Consider the following 24,625-nt stretch of genomic DNA (forward strand, 5'->3'; position numbering starts at 1 on the left):
TTGTTGCTCTCTTGGAACAACTTGGTGAAGCCAATGACATGATCGAGGCTCACGAAGACACCATCTCTAAGATGGAAGGGCATAGTCGTGACTATGCTGATGAGATTTCGGATCCTTCCAATGCTCTTGAGGAAGAGTGTGGTCTTCGTTTGGCTCTTGAGGAGTCACACAACGTTGATCATGCTAAGTTAAAGAAAGATTATGATCATGTCCTCATTGTTTCTCGTGTGCTAAATTCCGAGAAGGCCAAACTCGGGGTTGATCTTGCTAAACTCAAAGAGGAGTTTGATATACTTGACAAGGCCCACAAGGCCTTGAAGGGTATTCACGCTAGTCTCAAGGAGTCTCATGATCAACTCCAAGTGAAGCTAACTAAGGAGAAAGCAACTTTTCCTCATATGGTTTTAATTGATAATGCAAATGCTACTAACCCGTGTTGTGAGCATATACATCTTGTTGAGGAAAATGCTAAGTTGAAGGAGCAACTTGAGAGAGGTCTTGCGACTTGCATACAAGGCAAAAAGAACCTCAACGATCTCTTGATCAACCAAAAGGGAGGTGTGGCCAAGGAAGGGGTTGGGTACGTGCCCGACTCCAAGAACAAGAAGAAGAATGACAAGACCAAACGACCTCCTCCCCTCATGCAAACCTTTGTGAGGGAGGGAGAGAGTGCCCCAAGGAGAAGAAGAAGAACAATGTCAAGAAGGGCAATGTCACCCCTCTCAACAAAGCCGGCGATTTTAACCCTTCTTATGTGTTATGCCGTGCTAGTGATGGGCATGTTTATGCCAAATTTGTTGGTTCTCTTCATGAATACATTGAATGGTCTATTTGGGTTCCAAAAACCCTTGTTACTAACATCAAAGGACCCATTACAAAATGGGTACCTAAAACCAAGCATTGATCTCTTGTAGGTGTTTGCTTCCGGTGGGGGATCATGGTTGCTCGATAGCGGAGCTACAAATCATATGACCGGAAGCAAGGACTTGGTGGTGGACGTGCACAAGGATCCATCTATGCCCATCAATGTCGAGTGGGGTGACGCCTCATCTTCTAAGGTATTGGGACTTGGCAAGGTGGTCATCTCTCATGATCTCACGATCGAGAAGGTCATGCTTGTTGAGTCCCTTGCATACAATTTACTTTCCGTTCGTCAACTTGCTATCATGGGCTTTGCCACTTTCTTTGATATCGATACCGTGGCCCTCTTGTGGAGCAAGACTCTTAAAGTAGCTTTTGTTGGGCATGTCGAGAACGGTCTATATGTGATTTAACTTTTCGGAGCGACCCACTAAGACCGCGACATGCCTAATGGCTAAAGTTGATGTGGGATGGCTTTGGCATCGCCGTTTAGCCCATGTCAATATGAGATCTTTGCAAAGTCTCCTTAAGGGGGACCATGTCCGTGGACTAACGAATGTTAGTTTTGCTAAAGATCGTGCTTGCAGTGCCTGTATCGAAGGAAAGCTACATGAGAAGGCTCACCCTCCCACGACTATCATTTATTCAAAGAGGCCTTTGGAGCTCCTTCACATGGATCTCTTTGGGCCTCCATCCTTTGATAGTTTTGGAGGTAGGAAGTATTGCTTGGTGATTGTGGATGACTACTCAAGGTACACGTGGGTGTATTTCTTCAAGAGGAAGAGCGAGACCCAACAAACCGTCATTGACTTTGCAAATGAAGCACAACGTCAACACAATGCAAAGATCTTGACAATAAGAAGTGACAACGGCACCGAGTTCAAGAACTACACCTTGGATGAGTTTCTTAGTGATGAGGGAATCAAGCATCAATATTCCGCACCCTACACCCCTCAACAAAACGGTGTTGCGGAGAGGAAGAACCGGACGTTGATGGATGCGGCAAGGACCATGATGGCGGAGTTCAAGTCTCCGTACAACTTTTGGGCCGAAGCCATCAACACCACATGTCATGCATCCAATCGGCTCTACCTCCGCAAGGGCTTGAACAAGACTCCATATGAGATACTCACCGGTAACAAGCCCAACCTCAAGTACTTCCGGGTATTCGGGTGTAAGTGTTTCATTCTCAAGAAAGGTGTTCGGTTGTCTAAATTTGAGGCTAGAGCTTATGAGGGCATATTTGTTGGCTATGCTACAAACTCGCATGCTTACCGTGTCCTCAATAAATCCACGGGACTTATTGAGGAGACGTGTAACGTGGAGTTTGATGAGAATAACGGCTCCCAAGTGGAGCAAAGTGGCACTTGTGATGTAGGTGATGAAATTCCTACCCAAGCCATAAGAAGAATGGGTGTTGGGTTTATCCTACCCATTGAGGAACCGCTTGTGGCCGAAGGAGAAGGACAAAGCTCCACTCAAGTGGAGCCATCACCAACCCAAGGCCCATACGCTTCCGAAGAACAACATGAAGGCCCTCATCCTCAAGAACATGACGAAGGGCAAGATCACGCTCAAGACGGTGTTGACACATCAAGTGATGCCCAAGGTCAAGTTCTCTCATCCTCCGAGCAAGTTCAAGAACAAGAACAAGCCCAAGACGACGCTCAAGATGATCAAGTGACCACTCCTCGTCTCACCCCCGAGGAGGAATTAGAGCGTCGTGCCGCCAAGGTTGCTTCCAAGCTCTCCACCAAGGATCATCTCATGACGAATGTGCTTGGAAGCTTAAGAAAGGGGGTAAGCACTCGTAGACAATTAGCAAATTATTGTGACCATCATGCATTTGTCTCTTTTGTGGAACCCCACAAGGTCTATGAGGCGCTAGAAGATCCGGATTGGCTCAATGCCATGCATGAAGAACTCAACAACTTCGAGCGCAACAAAGTGTGGAGATTGGTGCCAAGACCGACCGGGAATCACAATGTCATAGGAACCAAGTGGATATTTAAGAACAAGCAAGATGCCCATGGGATCATCATTCGCAACAAGGCTCGTTTGGTAGCACAAGGCTACTCCCAAGTCGAGGGTATCGACTACGGTGAAACCTTTGCTCCCGTTGCTCGTCTTGAATCCATTCGCATGTTGATTGCATATGCTTCTCATCACAACTTTAAGTTACAACAAATGGATGTGAAGAGTGCTTTTCTTAATGGTCCTATTAATGAATTGGTTTACGTCAAGCAACCCCCCGGGTTCGATGATCCCTACTTTCCCGATCATGTGTATCAACTCGATAAGGCACTCTATGGCCTTAAACAAGCCCCACGTGCGTGGTATGACCACCTTACCGAGTTGTTACAAGACCATGGTTTTGAAGTTGGGCTAATCGACCCCACTCTTTTTACTAAGAAGGTCAAAGGGGAGTTGTTTGTGTGCCAATTATATGTTGATGATATTATCTTTGGTTCCCCTAACAAAGCTTTCAATGAGGAATTTGCCGCTCTCATGACCTCAAAGTTCGAGATGTCTTCCATGGGAGAGTTGAAGTTCTTTCTAGGGTTCGAAGTGAAGCAAAGAAGAGAAGGAACCTTCATCAATCAAGCCAAATATACTCAAGACATGCTCAAAAGATTCAAGCTAAGTGATGTCAAGCCGGCTTCCACTCCCATGCCTACCAAGTGCCAACTTGACATAGATCCCAATGGTAAAGCGGTGGATCAAAAGGTATATCGCTCCATGATAGGTTCCTTGCTTTACCTTTGTGCATCTAGACCGGATATCATGTTGAGTGTGGGAATTTGTGCACGTTTTCAAGCCGCACCTAAGGAAATTCACTATGTGGCGGTCAAACGAATCTTTCGATATTTGGCTCATACCCCAAACTTTGGCCTATGGTACCCAAAAGAAGCAAACCTCAAGCTTGTAGAGTATTCGGATTCCGATTGGGCGGGAGACAAAGTGGATAGGAAGTCCACTTCCAGAGGGTGCCAATTTCTTGGTTGCTCTTTGGTAAGTTGGTCCTCCAAAAAGCAAAGTTGTGTGTCTCTCTCGTCCACCGAAGCGGAGTATGTGGCGGCCGGTAGTTGTTGTGCACAACTCTTATGGATGAGGCAAACTCTAAAGGACTACAGTGTCATTTGTGACAAAGTGCCTCTTTGGTGTGACAATGAAAGTGCCATCAAGATCTCTCTCAACCCGGTGCAACACTTCAAGACGAAGCATGTTGAGATTCGGTATCACTTCATCCGGGATCACATTAGGCGAGGAGAGATCGATCTCAACTACGTCAACACTCATGATAACCTTGCAGATATCTTCATGAAGCCCTTGGATGAAGCAAGATTTCGCGAGTTAAGGCATGAGCTAAATATCATCAATTCGAGCAATGTTGCTTGAACCCTTGCACACCCCACCATAGTCAACGTGTTGTCCTATTTAGATGTAGGCATGGACATAGGGGGAGTGATGTTCTCTCAATGAACTCTCCCTCCCCCCATTATGCATAAATCAATCAAGTCTTTCACATTAGCCATGTTTGATGGCACTTGTGCTTCAAAGACGAGTTTTGGTCATGGACCCAAGGATAATTCTTCGCGGTGCCATACCAATTGACTCAAACATAGGTGGCTACGGCCACCGCCCTCTCTTTTGGAGAGGTGGTGTCTCGTGGTTGGTTCATTTGTCGTGTGTGTTTCTGGTTTTGTGTGTTGCGTGGTCTTGTGGTGTCGTGTTGGCTCGGAGTGTTTTGTGCAAAGATCCAGTTTTTCGTGTGCTCGAAACGTGCATCTTCTTGAGCTCACGGTACTACCGCGTCTGGCCACGGTACTACCACTTTGGGAGGCACGGTACTACCGCGCCACAGCATGGTACTACCGCTCTGGTGCGGTACTTCGGAAGTACCGCACCGAGCGGTACTACCGTGTCTGGGCACGGTACTACCGCGCCGTCGAGGGCGCGTGGGGGTTATGACTCGGGCAGGGGAGTTCCAACTCCCCATACCCATTCTTTTGTCTCTCTCTCCACGTCTCTCTCAAGAACGGCGCCGGAGGCCCTCGCCGGATCTCCGTCTCTGGCCACTCTCCTCGGATTCCGACCGGTGGGATCGTTCCCCACCACTTCCTCTTGCCATGGACCAAGGTTTTTCCCCAAATCCCTCTTTTTCTTGGTTGTTCTCTTGCTTCTAGGTTTTTGGGGAGAAACTTGTCGTTCTTGAGATTTTGGGCCAAATCTATGCAAGAGTAGGATGTAGGAGAGTCGTGATGCATAGGAAACATACTTGATATGCTGTCTTGTGGTAGCTTTGTCCAACCGTAGTACCGCCGTGGTTTCGCAGGCTTTTTCAGATTTGAACCTGTTCAGATCTGACGCGGTGCGGTACTACCGTGCCTAATGTGCGGTACTACCGCTCTTGCGGTACTACCGCCCGTCAGGTGCGGTACTACCGTACCGTGTGGTACTACCGCTCTACTGACGCGGTACTACCGCACCAGCCGCGGCGCTAAGGTCGTACTACCACTCCTACACCCGGTACTACCGTGATCTTGCACGGTACTACCGCGTCTAAGAGCCGTACTACTATCTTAGCTCCGCAGCACTTGGCAGTACTACCGTAGGGATCAAATCTCTCTCTAGGCATTTATCATGTGTGCTTTCTGCTTGTTTCACTTGCTTTGTTGTGGTCTTTGCATTAATCTCTCTTGGCTGTTGTGGGTGTTTTTGCGTTGTGTCTTAGGTGGTGGCTCTCGTCGTTCCAATCCCAGTCGTGACACTGGCTCCAAGTGTCTGCGCAACTCCCAAGATGAAGCCCCAGAGGGCTCCAATGCCCCCAAGCGCAATGTCAAGACCACTGCCAGCAAGCAAAAGGAACCTGCTAAGGGCATGGACGAGATTTCTGTCACTGAGTATGTCGAATGCCGGAGGGTCAATCCCTATGTGACTCCTCAGGCTATGCTCAGAGGCACTGAGATGTTCTGGAAGAAGCAATAGGTTCTCATCTATCTGGATGTAATCAAGAGCAAGCAGAATACATTCGTGGAGGTCAAGTGGATAGACATGCATCACATGCGGAAGGACAAGTTTCGTGACTATTTTGGAGAGGCTCTGGACTTGGTGGAGCAGTTTGCTATTGAGCCGGTGATCTCTTTTCACCATGAGTATGACCCTGAGCTCATCTGTCAGTTCTTTGCCTCAGTGTACTTTCATCCCGGGGAGGAGCGGAGGATGACCTGGATGACCAATGGCCGTCAGCTGTCTTCTACATGGAAAGAGTTCATGGATCTGCTGCACATTCCTGATGACGGGCTTCACACCTCCGTTGGTGTTCGCCCCCATGCCAACTCTGAGTCTGCCAACAAGAACCTGCTTCAGCCCTTCCTTGTTGAGAAGGTACTCCCCAATGGCAAGTCATCTTGGGTTTAAACTCCTTTCTGGATATCATGCATCGCATCTTCCGCAACACTCTGTTCCCACGCATTGGCAACAAGGACAAGGTACATGCATATCTAGTGGACATGTTGCTCATGTGTGCAGAGGCACGTTCTTCTCAGACTCAGCCACTTGATGTCTCACACATCATGTGGTGTGAGCTTCGGTTTGTGGTGTTCACTCGCAAGGTACCCATCTATGGACCGTACCTGTTTCTGCTGCTCTCCACCACTTGGGAGAAGATGTACCCGGGTGATGAGTTCCTTGCTCCAGACTGGATTCACCATGAGTCCATCAGCCTCCGCGTCAAGCCCAACTGGGCCAACACCACTACCCGTGCTGAGGCCTCTTTTGCTAGGAGGGCTGCTGGTGAGGGGGAGGCTGCTGCTGCTGAGAATGTTGCTGAGGACCGTGCTGCTAGGTCCACCACTTCTTCCTCTGAGTCGTCATGGGCCAAGAAGCTAAAGGACAAGATGAAGACTCTCTTCTGCATGCAGGCGAAGGGACAGTACAGGGCTCACGTGGCAGACAAGGAGAGTCGCCGCCGTGACAAGAAGGTTATGAGGCTCTTTGGAGAGGATGTGTCTGGCGGGTCTGAGGACGTCATCACACCTGAGGCTGCCTGGATGTCAAAGCAGGGATACAAGTGGACCAGTTCAGAGGATGACCTCGAGGAGACTATCCCCGCCGCTGAGTCTGACGAGGAGCACGAGGAGCAGTGGGAAGACTTCTCTGCCTGAGCCACCCCGTGTGTGTAGGTGTCCTCTCTGCCTTTTTGGCGTCTCGATGCCAAAGGGGGAGAGAGTGTAGGGATTTGCGTTGTGTCGTGCTTGTTGCATTTATTTGCTTTGTCTTTTGGACCTCGTTTGTGCTTGGTTGCTCTTGTTTGGTTTGTGCTTTCAAGACCTTTCCTTCATATGGTGTAAGACATATACACTTTATCTATCGTAGTTAACTTATATGTGTGCTATCTTGTCTAGTGATAGATATGCCTTGTCTCTACAATATAGGGGGAGCTCTGTTCCTAGTATTCGTGTGCCATGCAGTCCAAATCACTCATCTAGGTGGCACACATCTAGGGGGAGCCCGTCTATATTATAGAGAGGAGGGGTTTGCATTTACTTAATAGTATTTTCTTTGTGCAAATCCCGTTTTGTCATCAATCCACCAAAAAGGGGGAGATTGTAAGGACATATTTATCCCTAAGTGTTTTGGTGATTGATGACAACGCATTTGCGGACTAATCGTGTGCCATGAGTATTCCAGACACTTCTTTGCTAGGCACAAGACGATTGGGTGCCCCTCGAAGACTAACGAAGACGGCGTCTTTTCTACGTTTCTTTTTGGTGGATTTGAGTCGTAGGAAAGCCGTACTATTAAGAGGGGGTCCGCGTTGGAAAGGTTTGGGTGGAATCATCACGTACACGTCTCCTTCTTATCCCCTCCTTCTTCCTTGGAGCTTCCTCCGTTTTCTTTCCTCCCTTGTCTGGCTGCCGTTGTTGGTTGCGGTAGTACTGCTCCCAGGTCAACGGTAGTACCGTGGGCATTCGCGGTAGTACCGCGCGGTAGCGCGGTAGTACCGCAGGTGCCCACGGTAGTACCGCGTTCGCCGAGCGGTAGTACCGCGCTATGCAGTCAGGCAGTAGTACCGCCCCTCGGCAGTACTACTGTGTCGGGTTTTTGCTACTTCCGTTTCTTTGCGGAAGTAGGCACGGAAGTTTTCCTTCTCCCCTGGCTGGGATTTTTGCCTCGCGGTAGTACCGCATGGGGGGCGGTAGTACCGCGCGTGTGGAAGTACCGCCCCCAGCTCATGTGCGTCTGTTTATCGGTTCTGTGCTGGGGTTGCGGCAGTACCGTGGGTCGGTACGGTAGTACCGCACAGCCGTGCGGTAGTACCGCTTGGTTGCAAGCACTAGTACCGCACGGCCTTGCGGTAGTACCGCTGGCCAGGCGCGGTAGTACCGCTGGTCGCAGGCTGGTTGGTGGGTAACGGTTGGATCTTTTCCACACACTATATAAGGGGTCCCCTTTTTCCCCGTTGACTTACCTCTTCCACCACTAAGCTCCATTATTGCTCCAAGCTCCATTTTCGCCCGATCTCACTCCCTAGCCAACCAAACTTGTTGATTTGCTTGGGAGTGGTTGAGAAGGCCCCGATCTACACTTCCACCAAGAGAAATTTGATTCCCCCACTAATCCCTTGCGGATCTTGTTACTCTTGGGTGTTTGAGCATCCTAGGCGGTTGAGGTCACTGCGAAGCCATAGTCCATTGTGGTGAAGCTTCCTGGTGTCGTTGGGAGCCTCCAAATGAGTTGTGGAGATTGCCCCAACCTCGTTTGTAAAGGTTCGGTCGCTGCCTCCAAGGGCACCAATAGTGGAATCACGGCATCTCGCATTGTGTGAGGGCGTGAGGAGATTACGGTGGCCCTAGTGGCTTCTTGGGGAGCATTGTGCCTCCACACCGCTCCAACGAAGACGTACTTCCTCTCAAAGGGAAGGAACTTCGGCAACACATCCTCGTCTCCACCGTCTCCACTCTTGGTTATCTCGTGCCTTTACTTGTGGAAGCTTATTTGTTTCATATATCTTGCTTGCTTGTGTTCCTATCCGTGTTGCATCACATAGGTTGCTCACCTAGTTGCATATCTAGACAACCTACTTTGATGCAAAGTTTAAATTGCTAAAGAAAAGCTAAAAAAATTGTTAGTTGCCTATTCACCCCCCCTCTAGTCAACCATATCGATCCTTTCACTTGTAAATGTAAAATGTTGGAAAGTCAGGATTACCCATGCGCACATATATTCTGCGTTCTGGATCATCTTGGTGTACGCACATTTCCAAAAAAATCTGTCAAGAAAAGATGGACAATGCAGGCCAAGCCAGTGTTCCCCTCTTCGAGGACTGCGAATACTCATGTATGGTCTGATCACATGAATAAGTATCATCAACTACGCAACATGGCTAGTGATGCTTTATTCACAGCCGCAGCTAGCGATTGACAGTCAGAACAGGTGATGGAGTTCCTCCGGAGTATATTGGTTGATGGAGAAAAAACTGATTTGGATGAAGGCCATAAATCGTTTTTTGCTCTGCCGGCATACTTCTCTGCTGCTCGCGAATGTTGCACTGATGACGTGGAAAATCCAATCAAAATAGTTCCAAAAGGGAGACCAACTACCGAAGAATCGAACAAGAGGATTAAATCCAGGCGCGAGCGGATGAGAGGGAAAAAAGCAATGAAGTTAGTGCACATGTTTATCTCATTGTTCATTTCCATACATGCTTATAATGTTAATATGTTCTCTCTTTTTGTTCAATTTACTCAGGAACAAATCGTGGAAATCAAAGGTCACAAGGAGGAAGAAGCGAAAAGACAAAGACTCAGAGACAGAAGAAGACACGGATTCAGATATAGAAGAAGAGGAAGATTAAAAAAAATCAACAAAGTTAGTGCACATGTTTATCTCATTGTTCATGTCCATACATGCTTACAGTGTTAATATGTTCTCCCGGTGAGTGTTCACATGTTTTTCTTCAATTTACGCAGTAAAAAATTGGGGAAATCAAATAGCACAAGGAGGAAGAAGCAAAAAGAAGAGACAGAGTCAGATACAGAAGAAGAGACAGAGGAAGATACAAAAGAAGAGACAGAGGCAGATATAGAAGAAGAGGAAGATTCAGGTACAGAAGAAGAGGAAGATTCAGGTACAGAAGAAGATGAAGATTCAGATGCAGAAGAAGAGGGAGATTCAGATGCAGAAGAAGAGGGAGATTCAGATGAGGAAGAAGAGGAAGATTCAGATGCAGAAGATGGTGGGCTGAGGAGGGCTAGAAAGAGACCATTGAAGGTTGCAGAAGAGGATTACGCAAAACCAAACAAGTGGGCATTAGCACAATTGTGCGTACTTAAACATGTTTTCGAATGCTGGCTGCAGATTCATCTATTTCATTTTTTGCAGGAAACGCAAGGGCGCTCCAAATGTCAATGCTGGGAGGACGAAAAAGAACGATGACAAGGGTGCGCGAGGAAAACCAGTGAAGTTAGTGTCTGTACTTACATGTCCGCTCTAGAAGTCGGGTATTTGCTAGTACTGTGTTGACGTTTCTTAACTTTTCCAGGAAAGACTCTAGTAAGTGTGGTAAAGAACAGGCCAAAGGGGTGATGAAGACAAAAAGGCCTGATAGGAATGTACCACAGGCTGAGCAAATAAGAGCTGTCAAGTTAGCTTCTGTAGCTTTGAAGAGAAAATCAGTGAAGTTAGTGTTTTTTCTGTTATAGTGTACTGTAAATGCTCAAATCTTCTTTGCTATCCTATTAACAAACGTTGTTTCATGCAGGAAAGCTAAAGTGAAGTCGAGACAGGATGTTTAGATGCACAGGGTCAAGCAGAGAAAACAAAAGGATTTCAGGGGTCGAAAAATTGAGAACAAACTAAAGTAGACAGTTTTCCATGTCGTGATCCACCTTGTTTCTCATGTATTAGACCTATTTGATGGACTGCCACTATTTTTATGAATTCCTCTTTTGATTGGTACACCCTCATTTTATTATGGACGAGTCGACATGGTAGGCTAGTTATGATTTATCAACATTGATGAAACAATGCATTTTTAGTGCAGTTGGTTTTCTATATTTTTTTTCATTTTTTACATAATATATTGCTGAAATTTGTTCAAAGTGTAGTCAAATTTCATACTTGAAATATAAAATAGAAACCGAATATATATATAAGAAAATAGAACGTTAATAGAAACCTCGTTTTCAAATAACATTGAAAATCGTTTATTTTCAAATAGAAAATAAGCATACTGATATTTTAAAAATAGCATGCTCATTTGAAAAAAACATGTTCAATTGAAAATAAAATATAATGAATATGCTGATTTAAAAATATCATGCTGATTTTAAAAATAGCATGCTGATTTTAAAATTATGCTACTTTTAAAATAACATGCTAATTTCAAAAATAGCATGCTAATTTTAAAAATAGCATGGTTCTTTTAAAAATATAATGCTCTTTTCAATATGCTACTTTTAAAATAGCATGCTGTTTTTGAAATCAGCATGATATTTTTAAAAAATAGCATGCTTATTTTAAAAATATAATGCTTTCAATATGATACTTTTAAAATAGCATGCTGATTTCAAAAATAGCATGCTGATTTAAAAAAATAGCATGATGATTTCAAAAATAGCATGTTGATTTCAAAAATAGCATGCTGATTTTAAAAAAATAGCATGCTGATTTCAAAAAAATCATGTTCTTTTGAATATGTTGTTTTTAAAAATAGCATGCTGATTTCAAAATAACAGCCTCATTCTAAAAATACAACGCTGTTTTTAAAAATATAACGTTGTTTTTAAAATATAACACTGTTTTTAAACTGATTTCAAAAAATACATGCTTTTTAAAATATGTTGTTTTGAAAGCAGCGTGCTGATTTTGAAATCAGCATGCTATTTTTAAAAACAACATATTCAAAAGAACTCGTACTAGCCAACACACAAACCTCGTTCAAAAATGAAAGTAGTGTCTAATCCATTTGAAACCCGGTTAGATTTGATTCTAAAAATACTAGCATCACTGTGGCAAAAAGGAAATATAATTGCAGTCCATAAAGGTAATTATATCAAGGAGGGTACCAAAGTGCGTTATATATATAGACTTGCATAGAAAGTACATTACACCACATAGGGTTCATACTACCACCAAGTTACTGCCAAGTTCCACTTACTGGACGATCTTCATATCCAGTCGGACCCAAAAGTTATACCACCAAAGTACTAGTTACTACCAAGTACCAATTACTACTAAGTTGCACTTAGTGGACCCTAAAGCTGATACTACCAACTTGGAGTTACTGGCTAGTACATACAGATTATAAAACTAGCGTCAAACTACTGCGGCGGGTCAACGAATCCTCATGCCACTAACCATGTTCACCCTAAGCCCACCTCCACTCCTTTCCATGAACCTGAAGATAGCCATTTGATCTTCTTTCATTCTGGCGCCCTCAACGACTTCTCTCCAGTTCTTCGTCATGATCGCTCGCCCGTCCTTCTTGCCCATCTTGAACAAGACCTTCTTATTACCTTCAAAATGTTCGCTAGTGACACGCACAACCATGGGCTTTCGCAGATAATCTTTGAGGTAGGCCTGACTGTACTCCTTTGAGAAGCACTGATTGCACAGGGAAATAAATAATGTTACATAAAAATGAAGTATAATTTGCACACAAAAAAGTAAGAATGATTTGCACAACCACGCCCGCCCTCCTGTCTGTCTCTACATGATGGCAGTTTCACTAGTGAAGTATGATTTGCAAAAAGAAAAGTCCAAGTGTTTACCATCTTGCTCTTCCCTCTGACGACTGCCGAGCGAGTGATGGTGCTGACATAGTATGGTATGGGAGGTTGGCACTCTTTACTATGGATTTGAGATAGTCCCACCGATCCTCGTTTAGCAATACATGGTTGCCGTAGAAGATGCGATCCTCGAAAGTTCCTTTTCTCACATGGTATCCCGGACCTGTATAAAAAAAATTAAGATGACAGAGTGTAAATAATTTCATATGTAAGATCTAGAACATCAGCACTGGGTTAATGATCAGTGCCTACTCCAATGATCAAGAAATGAAGGACATAGATAACCCAATCACATCCACCCAGCAATATCTCGTAGAAACATGGGCAAATTGAATATTTGATTTATTTAAACTAACAACTAAACACTACTCTATGTAAGATCTAGTTCAGTCAATGTTGGTTTGGAAGGTCATTTAGAACCCAAACAGAGTAATGTGTGGTAATCAAGTGTCACTCAAACATCAACTTTCGATATTTCACGGTTCATTTAATATCTGACCAGCCAAATAGAATTTTACCTCATAGTGCCAAGATAGGATCGTGGTCCACATCAGTGTCATAGTCGCTAGAGGTGTCGTCATCACCGCTATAGCCGTCACTCCCACGTGAAGTGCCATCTGAAGCATCATCTGAGGTGGTCTGGTGATCACTCTCTTCACTACTGATGAGGATGGTTTCCCTTGCCATTCAAACCTGTTGCATGCATTGCAATGAACAAATGTTAGTTATTGATATATGAAATTAGTCTTCCATTATGACTTGTTAGCACCATATACAATGTGAATAATCTTTTCGCATACTTCTTGCTAAGTACGTAGTTCATGTATAAACATCTACACGAAAAAGCTAGTCGACAACTATTCGCACGACTAGTCAAGACTAGTGGTTAGACTCATAATCATTGGGCAGACATAACCAATTAGGATATTTCAAGGTTACAATTTTGTAAGCTGGATAAGAAAACTTGGTAACCAACCAATTAGTAGCCATGTAAAAATGAACCATGATTGACTGCTCTCATCGAGCAATATGTGAAACTATAACTGATCTGCCTTTGATCACTGCAAATTTCCTGATGGGCTGTTGTGTGGTACCATCAGGTAATAAATATAAAGTCTTTAAATTGTCCCAACAAAACAAATAATGCATTTTCTGCTGTACATAACATTTTTAGAGGTAGCTGTGGAGGTTAATTTTCCAATTTCCACTGAGAATAAGGACATGATAGAATCCCTCAAGCAAGATGACAGCATAGTGAAGGCTATGAGAACGAGCAAGGTATGCTAACCAATTGTCACCCTTTTGTATACTTGCTATTTATTTACTCATTACTACCCATACCAACAAGTAAAATCATGATTATGAAGTATAATGTCAGAAAATCCAACATTGAGGAATTTGTTGCAATGTGTACTACTAGCTCACAGGAAATTTTCATTGACCCCAACAAGCCCATACCATATCTTGGAGATAGGCTGACATAATTCAAGTAAGCAGTAACAACGATCAGCAAAAATATGCACCAACCAAAAATATTACATGTGTGCACATATCATCAAAAACATGCACCAATCATGATCAGTCTATACTTGACAAATCCTTCAAAATATGCACTAATCATCGTACTACCATCGAGTAATACATGAAACTATAACTAATCCTCATTCCATCATTACAAATTTCCTCATGGACTGCTTCTGTGCTCGCCTTTTTAGTTTTTAATAACTAAGCATCAGCAAATACATATACACAGTCTTCAAACTATCCCAACAAACCAAAACATGTGTATGCTCCTGTGAATATACTTTTTCTATATCTAGCAGTGGGGGGCCATTTTCCAGGGGAAAAAGTACTTGATAGCATCTGTCAAGCAAGATGATAGCATAGTGAAGGCTATGTCGACGAGCAAGGTATGCTGGCCAACACCCACCTTTTTCTCTTACTTGCATGAAAGTGTTTACCCATTACTACCCATACGAACAAGTAAAACCATGGTTACGCAGTACATTGTCAGATTATCTTGCTGTAAAATTAGTTGTTGCAATATGACCTACTAGTTGACAGTAAATCTGCGAATACCCGAAACATGCACACAAGCAAGTGTCAGATTTTAACTTGGGTGGCACTGCTAGATCGCAAAATTAAGGTCAGATCGACATTAGAAGGGCAGGGAAGATCAATCTTACCTGCGAAGTGGTACCAGATGGGGCTGGAGTAGACTTGTTCGAAGCTGGCACCACCGGAGGTTCGGGCGGCGCGACAAGGATTGGGGAGAAGAGGTGCCGTTGTCGGACCTTGCTGTCGACGAAGCAGTGGAGAATCGTGGCCGGAGCAGGGGGGAGTGGGTGGCCTCGTGGATCCGGCCGATTTGACGACGACGGGGGCGGCCAAGGTGACGGCTTGGCAAACCCTAGCCGTCTCCCTCCGCGTCGCCTCTCTGTCTCTGCAAAGAACGAAGTGTGGTGGGATTGGGAATGGGGGTGGGGTTGGGGTTGGGGCCATCGCTCGCTTTTCTCTCTGCCTCCCACTTGTGCAGGCCCACAAAAGGAACAAAGTGTTGGGCCGGATCAGATGCAGATTTGGCAGCTTTACCAATTCTGGCCAAACACAAAAGATCAGCATGACCACAGGTGTTCTTTTAAAGAAACCCTAAAAATACACTGTTGTTCATATTGCATGTGGATGAGTCTTTCAGTACCAATTGATCTTGAATAATTTTAAGCACTCCACAGTATATATATATATGAAAATAATGGTTAACCAATAAAATGGTAAACTATTAGATGCAAGGTTGCAAATATTTGAAAAAATGAATAATTGAATTGTATGCATTTTATGACTAAATTTAATAAATGTAAATTTTTTGCAAAAACTATGATAAATTAAAATATTCATTGGTATTTTCAAAAAAAACCACGAATGACTACTTATGCCAACCAGAACTTCTTCATGGTTTCGTTTATTCATCTATTCTTTGGCATGCTGGTTCTCATAACGCCTTCTTCGGACCTTCTCTTTGTCCAACAAATTCCTGAGATATTGGGATAGCACCTTGTGTTTCGCCCTCACACCATGCTTCATTTGGTATCCTTTGGCAACTCCTTTGGCGTGCTCAAGAATACTAACGAAAGCCGGGTCCAGATATTTGCCATAGAACGCACAACGATATGCCATACGCTTAAGCACGTTGCACTGTCCATTCTGCAAACCTTCAAGTTTAAATTATGTATGATATAAGTTGCACCATTGTTTACAGTACCTAATATTCCCTAAGTTTCATACTGTAGTGCCTATAAATTATTTTTAAAGTAAATATTTATTAACTTTGAAAATTTAAGGAGAAAAAAGCAATATCAAATCCATATGAAAGCATAAATCATATGATGTACTTTTAAAAAAATTGTCAATAAACATGCACAACCTTTATGATGTCTGACTTTTAGCATAAAACCAAAACGCACTAAATTGTGGAGTGGATGAACCATTAATTTCTCAAAGATTGATTGAATAAATAATGATCAACATTATATTTAGAGCTAGATTCCATTATGCCAATTCAACAATGTATTGATGGTTTAATGATTAACCTCTAACCTTAAACTTGAAGACCTGTCATGCCAATTCAAAAATTAAAATTACCGTAACGGAATTCCAGTCCATGCCGTGTTGTCCTGCTGCTTGTGATCGACGACGGAGTACTGCACCTCGTTGACACGATGCTTCTCTGGGTCGGACACCGAGTAGTCCAAAGCTTTCTCGTGGGGATCCTCATCCATGCGATGGACGACGACGTCGGTGGTTAGCTCCGCAAGTCCACGATCTGTCACGACGGCGTCCATGACAGGCCCCCCACGTCCATGGCCCGCTCTGTCACGACGGCCAATCGACCTCCATGAGTGGATTTCATATCCGGCGGCAGCGAGGCGGGCGTGTGAGCGGCGGCGATAGTATTAGAGCGTGCCCTAGGGGGAGAGATGCGGGGAGTAATTGGTAGTTACCTACTATAGCGGAAATACTTCGGCGTTGGGCACCTACAATGCAGCCGGCTTATTTAGGCGCTTAATTAGGATCCTGGAAAAAAATCACAATCGTAGGCGCTTGGGGTAGGCGCTAGGAACTGGATTTTGTACATCTACGTGATGCAATCCAAAGTTCATGTCCGGGGTGGATGGGTTGGGGATTGAAAATTTTGTACATAAACCCTGGTGCTCAAGACTTGTGAAACATCAGATCAAATTGTCATCAATTGATCTGGAAATTTCAAACTGAGAAAGAAATGTACACAGAGGCCACTATAGTATTACTTGGATCGAGACTTTGTGATCATCATGTAGCCATGACACAACCAACACGATGGTCTCCGTGGCCATGTAGACATCACACCATGAACTGTTGGCCGCCTAGAACCTCTAGCCATGCATCGATAGTCGTCATGTCTCGCATGAATTTGTGATGCTAGCAATGTCATCACGTGATGTCATAAACTAAAAGGCGTGTGACAATAATTTGAAAAAACAACAAGAAAATACTCCGTCCCAAAATTTTGACTAAAACATGATTTGATACGTTGGTATTTACACAAATCAAAGACAAGAATTTTGCGACGGATGGAGTACTAAAGCATCATAAAAGAGCCACCCTGTATTTTGTGTGGTTAGGATCATGGATATTGAAAGTCTCCATGTTATTGTCGTGGCAGATTCCCATGTTGATACCCCGGCCGTCAATGGTCCTTAACTATTCAACATTCTAGATAAGTAGTTATTATGAATTCTGATAAGAAGCGATCCAAAAAAATTTATTTACAAAGAAACTAATTAACAATGCTCAAGTAAAACAGTGATGAAATCCAGCTTCTTTATGCATTAGCCGCTGCTTAGAGATAATCAATGCTTAAAATCATTGTCACAATCACTTAGGTAGATCATTAAATTAAAACCAAAAATCAGTGCTCAAAGAACAAAACCAGCAAAGCATTTACTCAACATTTTAAGACCTTATTTTCCTAGTGCATAACTCGTGCTCAGCGCAAATCAATCTTTATGTTATTATCACAATCATCTGCATAGGAAATTCAATTCCAAGGTGCAGCTGTGAAATAGTATAAGCACAATAACCAACCATAGCCGGATTATTAGTAGAACAATTTATATAGATCAAAAAATGACCTCTAAAGTGCTCAACACATGTAACCTAGCAAGTTAGGTAACACATCTACACAATCTGGATAGGCATCTCATCGATTAAAGAAAAAAAGAAACCCTGTCCTTCCCCAAAAATAGAGAAAAGGACAGACCAGACATTTCCTTTTTGAGTCACCATCTTCCTTCTTGAAAACCACATGTACACACTCATCATGTATACCATAACACATCAGAATCTGTTAACGAGCGCTCACAAGCTTAACTAGCTTCAAACGAACCTAGCCAATCAGGGTTTTATGCTAATTAATCTAAATGAGCCGATGATTAATGAGCACGAGTTTAACAAGCAGAGATGCCAAACCACACACCAATTAACATAGTTTTACCTTAGTTCAACACTTCCATATATACAAAAGCAAGCACCACTTAGTAGTACTGGTGCACATAGTTCGACCATAAACGTTCACCAACAAAGTATAGCATAGGGTAGTACTTAGCATAGTTAAAACCAAAAGAGCATCAGTTCTAGCTGCGAGGGTGCGCACTTCCCTAAAGCCTCAAAGAAGCCTCATCAAGTACTCGGCGTACGCGGCGTGCTTCACCCTGAAAGCGTAGCCATTCTTGATGCTGCCTTGGGAAGTTCCGACTGCATGGTTGATGGTACTTCTTAGGTCGCCTTTCATCAGCTTGTTGCAGTAAGCGCATCCGTAGCCCCCCTTCCGATTCTTGGCCTGATACGTTTCTCGAGCACACCACTGTTCAGCTCCCTCGCCTTCTGCCTCCTGTAGATCCTCTGGGTTTCTTGGTCGCTGTCGACGTCATCACTTAGGACCTACATGTAGTACCAAATGTTGCGTAAGTATATCTAATATGAGAATTCAGCAGGCACAGAGTCTATGAAACATAATGTAATTGATGACAGCGTAAAATATCTTTAAATGATGTTGAAAAAATAAATGCATAACTTATTAGTTGGTACATAATCAACTAAATGGGATAGTACCATATAGTAAAAAATGAAGGATCAATCATACATGTCGAAGAGAGCACTAGCATTGCCACATTTTGCCACACATTTTTCCCAAGCTTGCCTAAGGTTAGTTCATCAAAATGAGAGCCACAAGTTGGCAAGCCTAAGGGAACCTTGCCACACTTTTTGTGTGTATGCCATGTGGGACCCAAGTGTGGCTTGCCTTAGGTGTGGCTGGAACCAAACACTCACTTAAGTTGGTCAAACTTGCCTAACCTTAGGTATGGCAATCTTTTGCAAAGTCACTAACCAAACAGCCTTTAGTGCAACAAAATTCACTTGTTACGTAAAAATGCATGAACTGATGATGTAACATGGCAGAGCAGCATACAGATGTACTAATGCAAAAAAAGACTTATAACTTACATGCATGACTAGATAAAATAGCTCGTGAGCTGTATCTATTTAGGGTTAGAATTTTGTTTGTTTATGATGATGGATATTGAAAGTCCACATGTTATCGTCGTGGAAGTTTCCCCTGTTGATCGATACCCCACCCATCAATGTTCCTGAACCATTCAACGTTCTAGGTAAAGTAGTTAATTATTATGCATTCTGACAATAAGTGATCCCAAACGTTGTACTTACAAAAAAGGGTTTTTTATCATTTATGCCACTAGTTGTGTCCCACAATTAAGTATGACCACTAGGAATTTCTACTGCTAAAAAAGCCATCGCTTCTTTAGACACATGCTCAAAAATACCACTGCATATCATTATTGTGATATCAAATCTATCTTGACATGCTATAATGGCATCAATACCTATGGACCAACATGCCAGCTCTTCCTCTATCTCACTACAATAAAGTGTGGGCCCACTTGATCCCAACAGCGTTCTTATTTTCCTGTAAAATTATTCGCTTACTTACTCCTCACAAGTGGGGCATACTTATCATTGTGAGATAGAGAGAACTGAAATGTGGGCCTGGGCTTTTTTTTGTCATATTGGATGGTCAACAAGTTTTAAATGAAAATAACAATGTCTAATGGCATTATTGAGCAAACATCTAACGGAACGATGGCATTTTTTATACATCTAATGGCATTTCTGAGTAAGCATGTCACGAATCGATGGCATTTTTGAGCGGCTGTAACTTCTAAGGGAAAAACTGAGTAGTGGGATACAACTGGTGGCATAAATAATAAAAACCCTACAAAAGAACTAATTAAAACAACTCAAGTAAAACATTGATGATATCCAATTTCTTTCTAAAATAGCCATTGCTTAGAGATAATCAATGTTTAAAATCATTGCCACAGCCACTTATGGAACATTTAAACTGAAGATCGATCAAGTGCAACCAAACATGTACTCAACATTTAAATACCTTATTTGCCTTGTACTGACCAGAGAAAACCTAGGATATTACAAAATAAATAAATAAATAAATAAAGGGGATAGATGACTAACCTCTTCTTTGTTCTCGTCGTCGACGACCACAGGTGGGGGCAGGGGAGGCAACATCCGCGGCAGACGAACACCCGGCTGAGGCTGAGGAGCCACCACCTGCTCCGGCAGAGGAGCCAGAGGAGCTACCTGTTTCGGATTATTAGCAGAATAATTTATATAGGTCAAAAACTGACATATACATGCCTCAATAAATGTAATCTAGCTACACAGCTGCGGATCCAGGATTTCATACTTGGGTGTTCAAAAATTTATATTGCAAACTAAAACCACAACAATATTTTTCAAATGGAGGGAGTAATATCTAAAATTTTCATGTGAAAAGATTCTTAGTCCATCGTAATGACAGTAGTGACATGAATGACAGAAAATGAAGATTATTTACTTCATGACCATACAATATGACATTTTCATAAACAAGGCATGGTGTTGTTATCCTTAAGTTGCAAAAAATATTTTCACAATCACCTATGTAGGCAATTCAATTCCAAGGTCAAGCTACGTATTTGTATTAGCACAGTCACCAAACCTAGGTGGCTTTATTAGCAGAATAATTTATCTACATCAAAATATTGCCTATACAGGGCTCAACATGTGTAACCTAGCTAGTTATCTAACAAATCTACAGAATATTAGTATGGAGTCCATTGATCAAAGATAAAAAGAAACCCTGGCCTTCCCCAAAAATAGAGAAAAGGACTGACCAGAGCACACCTAGGATTTTACAAAAAACTAAAGGAGATAGATGACTAATGTCGTCTTTGTTGACGTCACCAGCGACCACAGGCTCGGGCATCGAAGGCGTCACCCACGGCAGAGGAGACACCCGCTTCGTCTGAGGAGCCAGAGCAGCTACCAGGGCCCAGATAAATGGCTGTGCAAGGACAGTTTCATGCCAGTCAAGTACCATATATAAGAAATTTTGGCCAAAAAAAATTCGGTTGCAGTACTGTACGTATGTACCGGTGCTGCTGCTATCAAAATTTGGCATCAACACATTTTGGATGCACGAGAACCATGAGATCCGAGTGGTTCCTAGATCTTAAATAAAGATAATCTATACAATGAGGAGCCGACCCCCACACCCATGCACCCATGTGGATCCGCCCTGAAACCTAACGGATCTAACGAATCTAGGTTGACACCTATGATTGACCAGAGAACACCTAGGATTTTACAAAAAATTAAAGGAGATAGATGACTAACGTCTTCTTTGTTGACATCGCCGACGACCACAGGCTCGGGCACAGGAGGCGTCACCTGCTCCGTCTGAGGAGCCAGAGCAGCTACCTGGTCCCACATAAATAGTAGAATATTTTATATAGATAAAAAATGTCATATACATGCCTAAACTAATGCAACCTAGCAACACAGCTTCGGATCCAGGATTTCAAAGTTGGGTGTTCAAAAATTAATATTGCAAACCAAAACCACAACAATATATTTCAAACGGCTGAGATCAAGTTGGCTTTTGAGTCCAGAAGGCATTCTTCTGCCTCTGCTTCTGTTACTCAAGAAATTAAAGAGTTAGGAGTACGTAATAGCTAAAATGTTCATGTGAAAATATTATTTTTTTTCATCATACTGACAGTACAGACATGAATGACAGAAAATGAAGATTATTTAGTATGACATTTTCGTAAACAAGGCATGGTGTTGTTATCCTTTACTTGCAGAAAATATTATGATGAAAATAAGCAACCAAATAATATATTTCAAATAGGGATGATAACAAGTCAATAATATTATAGCCTATGGTAATTGGACTCCAGGAATCAAGCAATTGGTGTAGAGCAAATTGAACGACAAAAAATGTGTCTGCTGGATTAAGCGTAAGAGGCTAGTTTTATACAAATTGACATGAAGTTTAGTGCATAAACTACACCACTTTTAGTACATTTAAAATAAAAGAACCATATATAAGAACTTTGGGGCAAATAATTTCGGGTGGTTGGTAGATCTATCTTAAAATTTGGCATCAACACATTTTGGATGCATGAGAGCCATGGATCGGAGTGGTTGGTAGATCTTAAAAACAAGATAACCTATGCAATGAGGAGCCGACCCCCACACCCATGCACCCATGTGGACCAAACCTACCTGATCTAACGAATCTAGGTACGGATTTCATATATGGAAGAAAAGCAGAAAGCCTAGCCATGCCCAAAAATAGATAAGGGACTGAACAAGGAAACCTAGGATATTTCCTAAAATAGGACTGACCTCTTCTTCGTCGTCGTCGCCGTCGACGTTGACCACGGGCTGCGGCAGAGGAGGCAGAAGGCGTGGCAGAGGAGTCACCTGCTCTGGCGTAGGTGACACCTGCACCGGAGCCTGGACGTGGTCGACGACGTCACGGCCGCCCTGTTGCCGGCTGGACCCCTCGCCGGCGGGGAGGGGTTTCTCCATGTGCAGCTTTGCACGGCGCTTGGATGCTTCGTGCGCCATGGCGTCGGCCCCGGTGTCGGCCCTCCCTCCCATGGTGCACTTGGGCATCTTGACGGCGGAGGTGCAGCGGCGGGAAGGGAGCAGCGGCGGGGTGGGCAGGCGAGTGGTGTGGAGTTAAGATGGTAGAACTACCTATGAGTGTTTGCGTAGGAGATGCGGGAAGGGCATCAGTTGTGTTCTTGACTCTTTGGCAATGCAGGAATAATGTGAGATTACAAAATAAATGGTATAGTGATCTTATGATTCTTGTTTAGCTAATTTGCTTGTGGATCATGGGATGGTCTATATTGCAGATGAAGGTGGTAAACAAAGAGGTGCTGATGTTGGGAGCAAAGAGGTGATGATGGTCTATATGCGCACACTAGAGCATGTAGCAGGTGAATTGTACAGTTCATCGCAAGTGTGGAGTCACAGGGTACTGCGGTGTTGCCGGCGCATCTCTGCCGTAGTTTTATTTTTTGGACCTTCATGTTAAGTCTGGCTGGGCTGGCTACCATGTATGATTTGTGCTGCTAGTTGATTACTTTAGTTTCTAGCTGTAGTTTGTATCAGGGGCTTGAAAGACCATGTGTTCTCTGTTAATGGAAAATCAGAGGGGGCGACCCTTCTTTTGATTAAAAAATGAACTTTCTCTATGCAATTAAAAAATAAAATTTCTCTATTCAAAACCAGTTGAGAACAGTATTCATTATAAATCTGAAATAATCTTTTGGAGAAAATGGCTATCGCATTCTGTGTATTCATTATAAATCTGAAATAATCTTTTGGTAAAAATGGCTATCGCATTCTGTATCGTAGCTAGCGAAACTGAAACAAAATAAACGTCTTAAGTATAATATCTCGTGAACGTGGATCAAATTAGGCAAGACAGCTAGAATAAAGGATGATTCAACTTGCAGGAAATTTGAACTTACGACTTACTAGCAGTATAATAAAGTTTACAGACTATCAGCTAGATAAATAGAAGAAATATTTTATGTTGATTCATTCTTCCTTCCGGACTTCTTTGACCGCCTGGATGGTTTGGCGAGATGCTGGCGCTGACTCTCGAACCCCTTCTGGAAGTTCACCAACCGCCTGTATACGTCGTAGGTGGCATACACGTCCATGGAAGCATAATAGATGTTCTTCAAGGGCAAGGGCGCTTCTGCCCATATATGGTGGTCATCTTCTGTGAGAACGTCCTTCATCTTGTTGTAGCTGTGGTGGATGATGGAACCAGCGTAGTCAGCCAAGCCATACTTTGGCTTAATCGTCACTGGATCAGGCACTCTCCACATATTATGGATATCCACAGAGTTTTGTACCACCAAACCAACATGCTTGAGTTTTTTCTTGTCATTCTCGATGTCCACCCCAACAAAGGTGTACTCCTCGTCGAGCAGGAAGGTGGCAAGCAGGCCGTAGTGCTCATCAGCAACGCTTATGTGGTACACGAGGACGTAGATGCCAACGCATAACTGGACCACGGCCGCCATCTGTGTCGGACAACGAGGCCAGGTGTACTCCACATCCAGTGCAACTATCTTCTAGTCGTCGTTCCGCAGCCAGTATTTGAATCTGCCAATACAGTACTCAACACAGCTAGCCTTGTTCGTGTACTTCACACAAATTTCGGTATTTCCATCTGCCCTAGCATCATAATCATTCTCGAATGCCATGCCGAAGGACTGTAATTGATGAAACCAGTATAAGACATGAAGCATGACAATAACATGATAACAATAAGCCGAGATGAATATGACGGCAGATAGTATAGGAATTCTGGCGCTATTGAAAGTTTATGTAAACAAGTGCATGAACAATTTAAACTAAACAAGTACTCCCTATGTAAAGAAATCACTAAAGCAGTGAACCAAAAGTTGTTATATTTCCTTGCAGAGGGAGTAACAATATAAATTTACGCTCTTGAAATATTTATCTAAACAATTGCGTCA

The 24,625-nt window shown here is 43.2% G+C and overlaps 1 protein-coding gene across 1 annotated transcript; it reads right to left on the reverse strand.

The window, feature by feature from the left end:
• Nucleotides 1-23,662: 23,662 nt before the first annotated feature.
• On the reverse strand, nucleotides 23,663-24,166 carry LOC147977804 (uncharacterized). The gene has a single exon (XM_087514543.1). It carries the CDS (start codon nucleotides 24,164-24,166, stop codon nucleotides 23,663-23,665), a length of 504 nt encoding a protein of 167 aa, XP_087370669.1.
• Nucleotides 24,167-24,625: the final 459 nt, after the last annotated feature.

Source organism: Triticum urartu, chromosome 3A, assembly GCF_056163025.1.
Source record: "Triticum urartu cultivar PI428250 chromosome 3A, HENAU_Tu73, whole genome shotgun sequence".
Classification (NCBI taxonomy): domain Eukaryota; kingdom Viridiplantae; phylum Streptophyta; class Magnoliopsida; order Poales; family Poaceae; genus Triticum; species Triticum urartu.